General features: G+C 40.3%; 1 protein-coding gene across 5 annotated transcripts in view; it reads left to right on the top strand.

The window, feature by feature from the left end:
• SATB1 (SATB homeobox 1) overlaps positions 1-15,955 on the top strand; it is a 198,718-nt gene extending 182,763 nt beyond the window's left edge. For 4 of the 5 annotated variants that reach the window (XM_089692217.1, XM_089692215.1, XM_089692214.1 and 1 more), the window contains 2 exons: positions 12,549-12,752; positions 14,237-15,955. In XM_089692217.1, coding sequence (XP_089548343.1) covers positions 12,549-12,752; positions 14,237-14,737 — 705 coding nt within the window. In that variant the 3' untranslated portion in view covers positions 14,738-15,955. The remainder of the gene's footprint in view (positions 1-12,548; positions 12,753-14,236) is intronic. The other variant, XM_089692218.1, reaches the window with a different exon arrangement.
• Positions 15,956-16,180: the final 225 nt, after the last annotated feature.

Below are 16,180 nucleotides of genomic sequence, written 5' to 3' on the forward strand. Positions count from 1 at the left end.
ACTTGACTTAGGGCCAGCTCACACTACATGCGTTTCAGTTGCGTTTTTTCTGCATCCAAAATGCACAGAAAGTACATTATATGGTTGCCAATGTCATAGTTCACATCAGTGCTTGCAGTTTCAGTGCGCTCCGGTTGCAGATAAAAAAGTAGAACATGCTACATTTTTTTCTGCACAGAACTGTACTGGAATGTGGTAAAATGCATTAAAAATGCACTGGAACACACATGCCCCTATTTAAATTGAAGTAAAAAGAGGGGGAACAATGAACTGGAATGCATAAAAACACACTGGAACGTCTAAAAAATGCACCGGAACGCGCCAAAAACACGTAAAAACGTGCATGCAAAAACGCATCCGGAACGCATCTAGACTGCGTTTCTATAATGTGAACCGGCCCTAAGGGCAGACTTTGCCCAAAAGCTTATATGTATATGAGATGCCATTTTTTACTTTTTCTGCTGCAACCACAGACTGTATTTGACTAATAAATGCATTCACCAGCCACTTTATTAAGTACACCTGTTCAATTGCTTGGTAATAAAAATTTCTAATCAATCACATGGCAGCAACTCAATGCATTTGGACATCTAGATGTGGTGAAGATGACTTGCTGAAGTTCAAACCAAGCATCAGAATGGGGAAGAAAGGGAATTTAAGTGACTTTGAATGTGGCATGTTTGTTGGTGCCAGACAGGCTGGTCTGAGCCAGGTGCCGCTCCAGACTCTGGGGTGAATCCCGACTTTGAAGTCAGGATCTTTCCCCAGCTTGGACCAGGTGAGTGACGTCCTTTAAGGCGGTTCTGAAGACAAAAGGGGATCCAACCTGGTACTAGCAAGGTGTACTTAATAAAGTAGCCAGTGAGTGTATATATATCACATATCTGTTATTCATACCTATATCATAATTCACACATTACAAGAAGTACAGCACGTAACCATGTTATCAAGTCACATTTTCACACAATTGAAAAGTTGCTTTCTTGCTATGAATAAAACTGCTCCCAAGTTTTCTCACGTGACCTGAAAACTAGCCAAAGCTCTCCTAGCCTCTAGCCACTAGGAGCATTGTGGGTGTTTCAAATAATTAAAGGCTGTAAAGAGCATTGTTTAAAATCACACAAATCCCATATAATAGACTTGCAGTGAGATAAAAGGATCAACAAGTGAGAACATTGTACTGCACTGTTAAGCAGGAAGCAGAGCCATATGCAATGAGTAAATATGGCTTTCCTTATATGTGCATATTGAAACAAGGTTTCTTAAACATTCATACACATTGGTGTTTATCTGAATTATGCTGAATTCTCATGTTTATAAAAAATGCTAGTTCACCCCTAATGTTTTGTGATGTTTTTGAACTCAAATTATTACTAGTATTTATTTTATGATTAAACATTTATTTGTATGCAACCCTGACATCAGAACTTGCTGTTTACGTCTGTGTACAGCTGTCACATTATGCTCTTCCTGTCATTGACAGACGTTCTCCTTTCCCCTTCATAGCAGTAAGGCCATACCTACTCTAATAAAACTCTTTTTGTGTTCATTTTCCTGAAAGTGGAAGAAGATTCCAGGATTTAAGGTGAATGTGTGCTTTATAGCACCTATTAAGCCTAATTTTACTCAATAATTCTCAAAGGTCAGGTCTCTTTTTGTCAATCAGTCTGTGTCTGTGAGTCTGTTACATTTTTCTGTGACTGTCCATTTGTGTTCCATTAATGTCTGTCAGTTTGTTTAATTGCAATTCTTGGTGTTTAATGAGTAATGCACCCCTCACAATAAAATAATGGCATCAGGGTTCAGTTGAGTGACTTGTATAAATGGTCTCAATATTTGTATTAAACTTATAAGGATGACTGAACTGTGACTTCTAATATCCTCAGTTATTTACAGCAGGGGCACATTATCCCATATTTTCTTATTACCCTAATCTATTAAATTCACAGGTATTATCCATTTATCTGGCTAATTTCACTTAAAAGGACATGTTAAATATTATGTTAAACCTCAGTCATAGTGTTACTCATTTCCTCTAACAAGACACATTTCAAAATACACTATATTGCCAAAAGTATTGGGACGCCTGCCTTTACATGCATATGAACTTTAATGGCATCCCAGTATTAGTCCGTATGGTTCAATATTGAGTTGGCCCACCCTTTGCAGCTATAACAGCTTCAACTCTTCTGGGATGGCTGTCCACAAGGTTTAGGAGTGTGTCTATGGGAATGTTTGACCATTCTTCCAGAAGTGCATTTGTTAGGTCAGTCACTGATGTTGGACGAGAAGGCCTGGCTCACAGTCTCTGCTCTAATTCCTCCCAAAGGTGTTCTATCAGGTTAAGGTCAGGACTCCAGTCAGGCCAGTCAAGTTCCTCCACCACAAACTCGTTCATCCATGTCTTTATTGACCTTGCTTTGTGCACTGGTGCGCAGTCATGGTGGAAAAGGAAGGGGCCATCCCCAAACTGTCCCTACAAAGTTGGGAGTATGAAATTGTCCAAAATGTCTTGGTATGCTGACGCCTTAAGAGTTCCCTTAACTGGAATTAAGGGGCCAAGCCCAACCCCTGAAAAACAACCCCACACCATAATTCTCCCCTCCAGCAAACTTTACACTTGGCACAATGCTGTCAGGCAAGTACCCTTCGCCTGGCAACTGACAAACCCAAACACGTCCATCGGATTGCCAGACAGAGAAGCGTGATTGGTCACTCCAGAAAACACATCTCCACTGCTCAATGCTTTGCATTGCACTTGGTGATGTAAGGCTTGGATGCAGCTGTTCGGCCATGAAAACCCATTCTATGAAGCTCTCTACGCACTGTTGTGCTAATCTGAAGGCCACATGAAGTTTGGAGGTCTTTAGCTATTGACTCTGCAGACAGTTTGTGACTTCTGTGCACTGTGCGCTTCAGCATGTGCTGACCCCGCCCTGTCTTTTTATCTAACCCACCACTTCCTGGCTGAGTTGCTTTTATTCCTAGTTTCTTCCACTTTGTTATAACACCACTAACAGTTGACCGTGGAATATTTAGTAGCAAGGGAATTTCATGGATGGATATATTGCACACGTGGCAATTTATCACGGTACCACTCTTGAATTCATTGAGCTCCTGAAAGCGAACCATTCTTTCACAAATGTTTGTAGAAGCAATCTGCATGCCCAGGTGCTTGATTTTATATACCTGTGGCCATGGAAGTGATTGGAACACCTGAATCCAATGATTTGAGTGAGTAAAATCACCTGACATTTGAGTTTAGGGATTCAACACAAGCAATATTAACAAGAAGGGTGAGTTGGGGTTTAAAGGGGAAGTACTTTGAACCCAAACTCACCCTTTTTAGAGTGGTTTTGTTGCTGGTTATGCCCTGCAACAATTGTTGAAAATGTTGCCCTGAAAATATTGCAGTCTGATACTACAGTTGCTTAAATTCATTTTTTTTCTCATCAGTCTACACTGAGTACCCCGTAATGACAAAGTGAAAACAGAATTTTAGAAATGTTTGCAAATTTTTGAAATAGGAAAAACTGAAATATCACATTTGCATAAGTATTCAGACCCTTTGCAACAAAACTTGAAGTTTAGCTCAGATTCCTTCGTTGCTGCGATGTTTCTACACCTTGCTTGGAGTCCACCTTTGGTAAATGAAATTGATTGGATGTGATTTGGAAAGGCACACACCTCTCTATAAAAGGCCTCACAGCTGTCAATGCATACTGTATCAGAAAAAAGCCATGAGGTCAAAGGAACTGCCTGCAGAGCTCAGAGACGGGATTATCGCAAGGCACAGATCTAGGAATGCTACAAAAAAAATTCTGCTGCACCGAAGGTTCCCAAGAGCACAGTGGACTCTGTATTTCTCAAATGGAATAAGTTTGGCATGATCAGGACTCTTCCAAGAGCTGGTTGTCCAGCGAAACTGAGCAATTGGGAGAGAAGGTCCTTAATAGGAGAGGTGACCAATGGTCCAGAGATCCTGTGTAGAGATGGAAGAAGGTTCCAGACGGACAACCATCACTGCAGCGCTCCTCCAATCTGGGCTTTATGGCATCGTGGCTAGTCTCAGTGCAAAACACATGAAAGTCTGCTTGGAGTTTGGAACTTTGTCCCATCTCCACACAATTTTTTCATAAATTTTTCAAAACATTTCTAAAATTCTGATTTCACTTTGTCATTATGGGGTACTGAGTGTAGATTTAAATTAATTTAAACAACTGTGGTATCAGGCTGCAACATAACAAAATTGAAAAAAGTGAAGGGGGTCTGAATACTTTATAAATACACTGCATATAGTGCTGAGAATTTATGTAGCACTTTATATACTGCAGATTTACGTCAGTCAGTGCCCTTAAAGAGCTTGTAATCTAATGTCCCTATCTTACATACATACTGTACACAAATGCTACGGCCAATTTGGAAAAAGGGCAATTAAAAGCTAAGGTCACCTTTAGGGAAAAATAATAAATGCACATATTTCTGCAGAAAAAAATTTACATTGATGATTATTTCCTGCAGGAGGCTGCAGAGCATTACACCCCTGATCCATTCAATGTCAGGCTGGAGCAGACTCTCAGTACAGCTGTCTGCCCATACCTTCCATACGGGCAGACAGTTACTAAAGTCCAAGAAGAATCAATAAACTGCGAAAGCGCTCACCAGTGCTCTTGCAGTTAATTAACTATAAGCTGTCTGCCGCAGTGGCATAAGGGACTTGTAGTTCATTCATTCACAAATCGTCGTCACTAATGACGAAAAGCGTTGGGAGGAGCCAGAGCGCGTGACGTCAGCACCTACTGGAACGTGGCGGCTATCTTATGGGTTTTAAACATACCATTAGGATATATGGTGACATGCTGTTTTTATATTTTCTTTGACGTACGTGTAATACCATGTTTTAAGGCAATAAATCATTTTGAGTATACTACACTATGAGGATTTTTCTTGTTCTTTGAATGGTATTGTTCTCTACGAGGATAATTTATTTCTACAGATCCATCTTTAGCCTTATGCTTGGATTACCAGTTGGGAGCCAATGTCCTGATTATGACATGTTTTTGCAAGTGATCCAGCAGGCGTTTCCTCCATTCAACACCTGGGGGACAGTTTGTCCTTTTTGGAGCCAAAAAGTGGTCGGGTTCACAGCCTACCTTTGGAATCTGTACTGTGTTTTTTGACCCATACTCAATTGAGGGGTCATTATAGTCTGGTAAGAGGCAGTATTTTTTGGGGTGTTGATGATGATGGACTCTCCCAGCTTATTTGAACTTTTATTTTGGAATTTATATGACATCATTACTATTCAAGTAAAGAGGCGTCTAACACTATCTATACCAGACACCATTGGACTTTAATTTCATATATTTTATTTTGTTGTGATCATCTGAAGCGCCACACCTCTGTGTTTTATATGGGTGTAACATATAACATACCCCCAAGGGTGACCTTATCCCTTAACCTACCAGCATAACTTTGAATTGTGGGAGAAAATCAGAGTACTGGGAGGAAACACACACTGGTGCAGGGAGGACATGCAAACTCCAACAACAAAACACAAAGCAGTGTGACTACAGTATAACAGGCTTGTGGAAAGTGGTGATTGTTTGCATAAATGTGCACGTATATGTGTATTGCAATTCACTGCCATTTTTTTTGAAAGGTACTCCAAAGCACATATATGGGGACCAAAAAGGCAACTTTGCTATAGCAATGCAATGCACATATGTAAATACTCTATGTATGACAACGCATTATCAGAAATAGTGCCCTTTTTAATTTTTTTTTATTTAACCTCTTTCCTGCTGCCCTATAGCAGATATACTGCTACAGTGTGGCAGGGGTGCACAAAATCACGTGTATATATACTTGATTTTGCATTTCCGGGTAGAGGGTGTGTGCTGGCGATTACCTGCCAGTGCCCGGTGATTACCAAGCATCTCCAATGGGGAGGAGGACTGTTTTGTTTATTAACAGTTCTCCTCCTGTCAGCTCGGGCACACTGCTTTGGATGGCTGTGCACAGCACAGCCATCCAAAGCAGTGTGCTTACAGTGAAGCACACTGACACAGCCAACTAGTAAAACACTCCCTGCACAGTTAACCCTTTGATCGCCCTTCATATTAACCCCTTGCTGCCCAGTGCCATTAGTACATTGTCAGTGCTTTTTTTTAACACTGACCACTGTATTGGTGTCACTGGGGATGTCAGTGACACCAAGTCAGTCCCCCCCCGTGGCAGAATGCCCACCGCAGTCCCGCTATAAGTCACTGATCGCTGCCATTACTAGTAAAAAAAAACAAATTCCAGTATCTATACTGTCATTTGTAAACCCTATATCTTTCACATAAAACAATTAATTTACACGTATTGGGATTTGTTTTTAGCAAAGACATGTAGAAGAATACATTTTGGCCTAAATTCATGATGAAATTTTATTTTAAAATTTTTTTACTGGACATGTTTGATAGCAAAAAGTCAAAAATATTGTTTTTTTCTCACAATTGTCGGTCTTTTTTTTTATAGCGCAAAAAATAAAAAACGCACAGGTGATCAAATACCACTGAAAGAACACTAAATTTGTGGGAAAAAAAGGATGTAAATTTCATTTGGGTGCATGATCACGTAATTGTTAGTTAAAGTAACGCAGCACCGTTGCGCAAAAAAAATGGCCTGGTCAGAAAGGTGGGTAAATCCTCAGGAGGGCAACTGGTTAAATAATGTACAGGTAGACCATGCCTGCAAAAGCAAATGCTTGTAGTCTCCATCAAGAGCAAGGGTGACAATGTTGGAGCACTATTGGAGACAGTTGTGAAAGTACCTGAATAAGGATCTTCATAGAAAGATAACCTAGTATTCTTTTAATAAAATCTTTAGATTTAAAATGACTGGACATGACATTGACATGGTAAAGCTTATATCTGGTATTAGCGATTGGGTTTAGAGCGACTTTAAATCCAGTTAAGCCAGGATACAGTCTTAAAGCTACAAGGGTGTGTGTTAAAAATCACTAACAAAAACAAACTCTATGCCTGTACACAATAAAAGATACAGTAGTTCCAGGTCCCATGGCTTTAAGAAACTCTCCTGTTCTGAAAACAATTCTGGACATCAAATTATTTCTAGGCATTGTTACCTAATGATTATAACCCGCCCATACATTAAAAATGTTTCAAACATGTGTTTAAAAATATTAACTACTCCTACATTAATAATAAACCATCAAATATGTTAATACCAATTCCACCCATGTTCATAAACCTGTGTAATTTGTAAGGAAATTATTGGAGGCTTATAGAACCAGCAAAAATGATATAAACCTAGGAGTGGCCACAGTGTAATTAGGAGCTTGTGCAAACACTGTTTGTCCTGTTAAACCAAAATAAATCTTTTACAGTGATCTGTTTACAGATTTATAACCATATATTTGGATTTTCTTAAATTTGAAACTTATATTTTACATATATGGGAGAAAAGTTGTGACACTCGTATATAAATGACAGTGAAATTATTTTCAGCATATTCTTGCTTACTGTTGCAAGACGCCTGCAGATGGTATACTGTTGCAGTGCAGTGCATAACAGTATTTCTTGTGTGGCAGATGGATTTGAGACCTTTATTCCACAATAAATTTTGCTTTATAATACATAACTTTACAGGATTTGTGTTGTATGTAGCAGGTTTGAACAGAGCCCAGCATTCATCTGCATGGCATTTTCAGTTCATAGGCAGTTCATGCCAACAATTAAAGAAAGTGGCAGGCAAGGTTACTGGCTGCTGCTAAAGGCAGAATATTGAGCAGAAACAGGGTGCTTAGAACAGAAGGTGTCAAATTAGACTTTGTCGATTTGAAAATTAGCAACATCCTGGAAGTTCAAATAATTTATTTACATTTGTTAATTCACTATACTTTCCGTAGTATGTTGTTAACCTCTGTGTCTGTTGTAGTTTTTACCATCTGCTGTGAACTGCCTGTTTTCTCAAAACCAGCCCTGTCTTTTTTTTGGTTATAGTAAATTGGGCCAACTGACATTCCCCTACTTAATTCCTTTTCAAGCATGCTTTTCTATCTTTGTCACAGAAAAAAAGGGGGAGGGGTGTATGTCTGCACAATCTGTGCATGAAGTATACCTGTCACCTTCATAATAATAAAAAAAAATACTTAATTGTTGATTTACTAAATGCAAATATACTGACAAAACATTGCAAACAAATTTTCCATTAGTTTACTGAATGTGGTGAAAACTCAATTTGCAAAGCATACCCAATTATATACTAGGGAACATTTCACCTCATTCATTAAACTAAAGGAAAATTACTATAGAAAGTGAATAGTACATTTGCCTTTAGTAAATCATCCCTATACTGTGGTGGTTACCTCCAGGTACCTGCTTGCTAAATTTCCAATAGAGCTGGGATCCTGGTATGCCAGGGCTCTCCATTACTGTGATATCCACCTTTCTTGTCCAGTCACATCTTGACCTTATGCTTTTATCAGCCGGCTCACTAACAAATAAAGAGGAAAGTTGGTGAATCTTAGGATTCAGGAAATCTGGGTTGACCTGTTGCTTTGTTGAGTGAAGTTGTTAACTTTGTGAAATGTTTTCAGTATATACCATATTTTTCACTCCAGAAGACGCACCTGACCATGAGACACACCTAGATTTTAGAGGAGGAAAGCAAGAAAAAAAAATTCTGACCCAATGGACTGCAGACATAATACTGGAGATGACCAGAGACTGCAGACATAGTACAGGAGATGACCAGAGACTGCGGACATACTACAGGAGATGACCAGAGACTGCGGACATACTACAGGAGATGACCAGAGACTGCAGACATAGTACAGGAGATGACCAGTGACTGCGGACATACTACAGGAGATGACCAGAGACTGCGGACATACTACAGGAGATGACCAGAGACTGCGGACATACTACAGGAGATGACCAGAGACTGCAGACATAGTACAGGAGATGACCAGTGACTGCAGACATACTACAGGAGATGACCAGAGACTGCGGACATACTACAGGAGATGACCAGAGACTGCGGACATACTACAGGAGATGACCAGAGACTGCAGACATAGTACAGGAGATGACCAGAGACTGCAGACATAGTACAGGAGATGACCAGAGACTGCAGACATAGTACAGGAGATGACCAGAGACTGCGGACATACTACAGGAGATGACCAGAGACTGCGGACATACTACAGGAGATGACCAGAGACTGCAGACATAGTACAGGAGATGACCAGTGACTGCGGACATACTACAGGAGATGACCAGAGACTGCGGACATACTACAGGAGATGACCAGAGACTGCGGACATACTACAGGAGATGACCAGAGACTGCAGACATAGTACAGGAGATGACCAGTGACTGCAGACATAGTACAGGAGATGACCAGAGACTGCAGACATAGTACAGGAGATGACCAGAGACTGCAGACATAGTACAGGAGATGACCAGAGACTGCGGACATACTACAGGAGATGACCAGAGACTGCGGACATACTACAGGAGATGACCAGAGACTGCGGACATACTACAGGAGATGACCAGAGACTGCGGACATACTACAGGAGATGACCAGAGACTGCGGACATACTACAGGAGATGACCAGAGACTGCAGACATAGTACAGGAGATGACCAGTGACTGCAGACATACTACAGGAGATGACCAGAGACTGCGGACATACTACAGGAGATGACCAGAGACTGCGGACATACTACAGGAGATGACCAGAGACTGCAGACATAGTACAGGAGATGACCAGAGACTGCAGACATAGTACAGGAGATGACCAGAGACTGCAGACATAGTACAGGAGATGACCAGAGACTGCAGACATAGTACAGGAGATGACCAGAGACTGCAGACATACTACAGGAGATGACCAAAGACTGCGGACATACTACAGGAGATGACCAGAGACTGCAGACATAGTACAGGAGATGACCAGAGACTGCGGATATACTACAGGAAATGACCAGAGACTGCAGACATAGTACAGGAGATGACCAGAGACTGCGGACATAGTACAGGAGATGACCAGAGACTGCGGATATAGTACAGATATATTGCCCTCCCCCTCTCCTTCCCCGTAGTCTTGTGGGACACATGACTGGTCCCACAAGACTACAGGGCCATTCACAAAGCGCAGCGCTTCTTGCACATGCACAGTGGGCACCCGGCTGTGACAGCTTGTGGGTGCCCACACTGAAGGTGCCGGGGAGAGAAGATGGCCGGTGAAAGCAGGACACCGCTGGACCAAGGAAAAGGTAGGACCGAGGAGCAGGTTCTTCTGCACAGTAGAGCCGAGTGGCCGGCCCAGTATTCTAACACAGCGGCAGCAGGAATACCAGTCCAGCCACTCCATGTTCGCTCCATGAGACGCACAGACATTTTGCCCCATTTTTTGGGGGGGAAAAACTGCGTCTTATGGAGCGAAAAATACAGTATTTCTTTTACATATGCTGAAAATTATTTTAAACTCATATATGATTTTTTCTGTAGAGAAAAGTATCTGATGCTATTTAGTTTAAGCCACACCATATTGATCTTTTAATTTTCATAAATAAATGACTTTCTCCCAGTGGATGGAATAAAATGCCATTATTTGCATTTTTTCAGCTTTTATGATATAAAAATATACATGAATATTTCATTCTGTAGCAGGTTTGGTTTAAGAGAAGAAACTGTTAGTGAAAACAACATTTTATAGTGGACTGTGAGTACTGCAGCATGTGTTTTATAAGGTTCTCATAAAATAGTTGCTAGATAAACAAAAAAGGAAGAAAACCTAACTTCACTTAAAATGTTTATTTCAGTGTTGTGTGATGCTGGCAAGTTCAATCACTTGACTTTCATATATTTCTTTGACGCATGATATGATGTTCCTAATTCTGCCCAGTTGCCACGGCCATTACAAATCCAATGTATAGTACGTCTGACAATTCCCCAAGGAAATAAAGTGTACCGATTAACTCTGTTCAACCACCCTGTTGTTATTTTTTTTTTGCTCGATCAGCACTGCAGGCTATAGATTGCAGTGCTGATCTGCGTACTCTGACAGCAGGGTAGTCTCTCTAACGACAGAATAAAATGTCACAGTGGGGAGGACTCCTGTATTGATTTTGTGGATGGGGGATCAGGTCTTTTTTTTTTCAACCTGCTGGTTGAAAGAAAAAAAAAAACATGTACTACGTATGGCCAGCTTTAATCCATGAGGGAGTAGCAACACATTAATGTCCAGTTAAATTATATTTAAAGACCCAATTTATTTGGTTTTGTTTTCCATAGCGTAAGCAAAGGGTTAAAACACCCATCAGGCTTTTTCTGCAATACCTTCTTTATTCAAAATTAATTTTAAAAAGTTTTGTCTTTAGATATACTTTACGGCTGGAAAAAAACTGTTTTGGGTGTAGTCAGATTTTAAGAAAACTGTCTAAAACATAATGAAATAGTGCATATGTTGTTTGCAATATTCATCCATGTGTCTTCACTAACCTCTTCAAGCCAGCCATACGCATATATGCAGCCAGTTGGCAGGTGGACCTTAACACCAAGCAACCGCATATATGCGTCCCTGTGTAAATAACTTACCATGCTGAGCAGGGGCGGACTGACAACTCATGGGGCCCCTGGGCAATAGGGGATCATGGGGCCCCTATGTCCTTGCCCAAACTCAAAAAAGCCTATGAAAAAGGTACCAGGGGCATCTCATGGGGCCCCCTACTGACCCCGGGCCCTCAGGCAGTGCCCAAGTTTCCAAATGGTCAGTCCGCCCCTGATGCTGAGAGTGCACTCCCTGTGCACTCCCAGCATAGTACCCGGCAGGGATCAGAAACCTCCCAATGCATACTTGCGAGCAGCAGCTTTCTGATCATGTGTGACCGCTGTGACAGCCAATAACAGTGGTCACATGACCCAAATGCCCATCCTGGCCTCCTGGCTTTCAGAACTCTTAAAGGGCCAGGAGGCGGTCAGCGGGAAAGGGTTAAGCTTAGGTTCACACAATGAATCACACAAGAATGTGCAGTTTATATGCAATTCAGTACAGTGCTATTTGAGTCCTTTCATTTTGAATGGGTTTAAATCACACTGCATTGCACCAAAAGTAGTGCATGTATCACTTTTGGAAAACACACTGCAACCGGATAGTTATGTACCATGTGATATTGTGCAGACAAATGCATTGCCTTTGCAACCTGCATTTGGGGTGTCATTAACATTGCACTGACACCCACTGCAGATCACAAAGGCAGTGCACTTTGAATGCCACGCGAGAACCACACACGGATAGCTGGTTTCCAGCAGCACGTTCTAGTGTGAACCGGGGCTCAGAGATGGAATTTGTGTGTAATTTCTATATAAATTATCAGTATTTGTATAACTGAAAGTAGATTTTATAAATGTATGGAAAGTACAATATACACCAGTAAAGTAAGAAGAAGTATGAATATTAATAGACTTCTTATTATAAAAAACGGATGTAAGTGTACTGAAAGTATATTTTTCTTGCATGTATTATAGGGCTGGTTGTGTGAGCTACTGCGGTGGAAAGAAGACCCATCACCAGAAAACAGAACTCTTTGGGAGAATCTCTCCATGATTCGCAGGTTTCTGAGTCTTCCCCAAACAGAAAGAGATGTTATTTATGAACAAGAGAGCAATGCAGTTCATCAGCATAGTGAACGGCCATCGCATATGATCCATGTGTCCACAGAGCAGATTCAGGTGTGTGACATCAGGTTTTAATAAAAGAAAAAATGCAAATATCTATCTCTAAACAATATTACAATATATGGACTTATGGACACCTGACCATCATAGCTGTAGGAGCTTGTTTGGTATCCTATTTCAAAAGCTTAGGCATTAATACCATGTTGACCCCTTTTGTAGGTATAGCAGCTCCATTCTTGATTTCCATGAGATTTTGAAGTATGTCTGGGGAAATTTGTGCCCATTCAGCCAAAAGAGTATTTGTGTGGGCAGGTACTGATGTTGGGCAAGGAGACTTTGCTTGCAATCGGCATTCCAATTTCTCCCCATGGTGTTGATTAGGATTGAGGTCAAAGCTCTTTACAGGCTCCAAACTCATCAAACCATATCTTAGCCCTGGTTCACACTAGAATGTGGTGCGGGAAACCCATGATTTGTGCAGATTTCCCACACTGTTTTCAAAACGCACATTGTGATCTGCAGTGGTTGTCAATGCAAAGATTGCATGTGAATGGTACAGGAATGTGCTGCACATTCCTGTGTGATACATAGGCGATTCATAGTGTGAACCAAGGCTTAATAGATTTGGTTTTGGAACAGAAAAGGGACTTACCCAAGCTGTTGACACATGGTTAGAAGCACACAATTGTTTGAAATATATTTTGTATGCTGTAACAGTTCTTTTCACTGGAAACAACTGAACTTAAAGTGTTACTAAACCCAGGATCCTGCATTCAGTATATCTAGTCTCCCACACTACAGAGAACACGGAAATGCAATTATTTTAGTAAATATAAACTGCTAAATACCTTTTCTCATAAGCAGTATATATCAGTCTTGTGGCTTCTATCAGTGTCCAACAGAGCACTGGTTAAAGCTTTTAGGAGGAGTTTTCATTCTCCCCAGACTGTCCTTTGAGGCTGCATAACCCCTGACTCTCTGTCTGGACAGTGCTGATTGGCCCTGTGCTGATCACATGCACTCTCCCAAGAAAAAAAAACTCTAGCAATACATACCAAACTGAGCATGTGGAGCTTGTCCCCAAGGCTCTGTTTCATCAGCAGATGGATTGGGGGCAATAGAAGAAGAGGAGGATCAGAGAAGACAGGATCACACATCCTTTTTACATAATGCAGAGAATTAACCTCTTAATGAGTATAACAAGCATGCTTTACTGCATATACAGACTGATTTTACTGTTGTTGGTTTAGTAACACTTTTTTCATTTGGAGGAGTGTCCTCATACATCAATGTATACAGTTTATGAGTAGAAATAACTACATGATGGGGTAGGCTTGGGAAGTGATGTGCGGACACAGGTAAGTGATTAGCAATACTTGACCACTGCCCCCCCCCCCCCCCCCCCCCATATTGTTCATGTCCTTGTACTGTAGCTTGCATGGATAATGACTATTTAAAAAATTAATTTCTTCAGTCTAGGTCTTTAATTATTGCTTCATTTATAAATAACCTTAAGGAAATATTGATTGTAATTTCAGCAGCAACAACAGCAGCAGCAACAGCCACAACCACAGCAGCAGCCTCCACCACCTCAGCCATCGGGCCCTAGACTTCCACCCAGACAGCCTACTGTGGGATCTCCAGCGGAATCAGAGGAAGAAAGCCGACAACAGCCCCGTCCCAGAACAAAAATCTCTGTGGAGGCCTTGGGGATCTTACAGAGCTTCATTCAAGATGTCGGCTTGTACCCAGACGAAGAAGCCATTCAAACTTTGTCCGCTCAGCTCGACCTGCCCAAATATACAATTATCAAGTTTTTTCAGAATCAGCGCTACTATTTGAAACACCATGGGAAGCTGAAAGACAATTCTGGTTTAGAGGTAGATGTTGCCGATTATGAAGATGAGGAGATACCCAAGGAAATTGAAGGGGAAACCCAGGACAAAAATACTAGTACACTGTTTTCTGTTAAGCTTGAAGATAATATAACTGGAGAAAGAAATACAGACATCACTGCAGAACTGAATGACTTGTCATAAAGTATTATTATTTTATCCCAATGTTCCACTGGCATTATTGATTCCAATTCCATCCTATATACTGTCTGTAACACATTATTGTACATTGTGTGGCCAACAAATAGTGGAAGAGAAAACGAACTTGCACAAAAAGGACAAAGGAAATGATGCAGACATTATATAAATGTTTTACTGTATCTATAAACTTTTTTTAGCTCCAGAGGAGACAATGGACATTATTTTGAAGTCGGTGTTCACTGGAAAAGCCACAACATACTTGACAAGCATGATGCTTAGTGCAGGCAGATTGAAAGCTGGAGCCTTGAAACAAGCATAGAAACCTTCAATGGTTTTTTTGTTTTCTGTTTTCCTGTTCCTGTACACACACTTGATCTTCAGAGAGTCACGCTTATATATAAATAGGAGAGTATGTTACTCTTGCACAGTCATAGGGTACAGAAGAGCTCTGTACTGTTGGATGCAGTTTAAATTGATAACATGCCAACAAATGCCTTGTGTTATATGGCACTGCCGTAAATTTAGACTTTTCTGTTTTCTTTTTAAAAATAAAGGTCACTGTACTTTTTTTCATTTTATTTACATTTTCATTTATTGCTTACAGAAGGAAGAATATGTGATTGTTTGGTCCCATTATCTGTAGATTCTGCAGCATCATGTTGTAATTATTTTGGGGGGACTATTTTTATTTTTATGTTATTTTTGTTGTAATATTGCTTACCTTTGTTACCATACTGATTTTGTTTTCTATTTATATATGTATTTTGATGGGCAGTAAAACAAAGTGTCTTAAAAGTTTTAAATAGAGAAAATGTGCTTTACAGAGTTGCCTATAAAAAGTGCTCTATGTTATTCAAGCAATTCATACTATAAGCTTCACTCTTATTGTGGTATGCAATTTTTACTATCATGCAAACAAGCTTAGGTAAATAAAACAATAGATCACCTTAGAAACTTATGCAATTAATGTGAAAAAAATAATTGATGTGTGCAATGTGTCTTCCCTTGGTTTACAATCAATTTTCAAGCTACATCTGTACAAAGTTTATGTATAAAGGTGTATTTCTTTTTTATTGAGTTTATGCCTATGAAAACACCAGTTATTTTGTTACGGCTGGCTGTTTTTATAAATGTATCACAGTTTTTCTTTATGCAAAGATGTTCTGACTAGAAGTGGTTATTGACTGTAACTACACAATTAAAAAATTGTTTGTATGGTAAGATATGGTAAGGTTTGTGTCTGTGTACAGTGTATACTATGGACCATCACTATCTGTAAATAGCAAACTGTAAATTGGCAGACATTTTGGATGGGTAAAAAGGAAATGATGGAGAGTGGCAAACACAAGTCTGTTTTATTACCTTTATAAAGAACATCTGTCCAGATCAGGTAGCCTGTCCAGACAGTTGGCAATTTCTGCTTTAAGAGGCCTTTGAATTTAGCAC

The sequence above is a fragment of the Staurois parvus genome, unplaced genomic scaffold (assembly GCF_062004578.1).
Source record: "Staurois parvus isolate SC_StPar_1 unplaced genomic scaffold, SC_StPar_1.0 ptg000579l, whole genome shotgun sequence".
Classification (NCBI taxonomy): Eukaryota; Metazoa; Chordata; class Amphibia; order Anura; family Ranidae; genus Staurois; species Staurois parvus.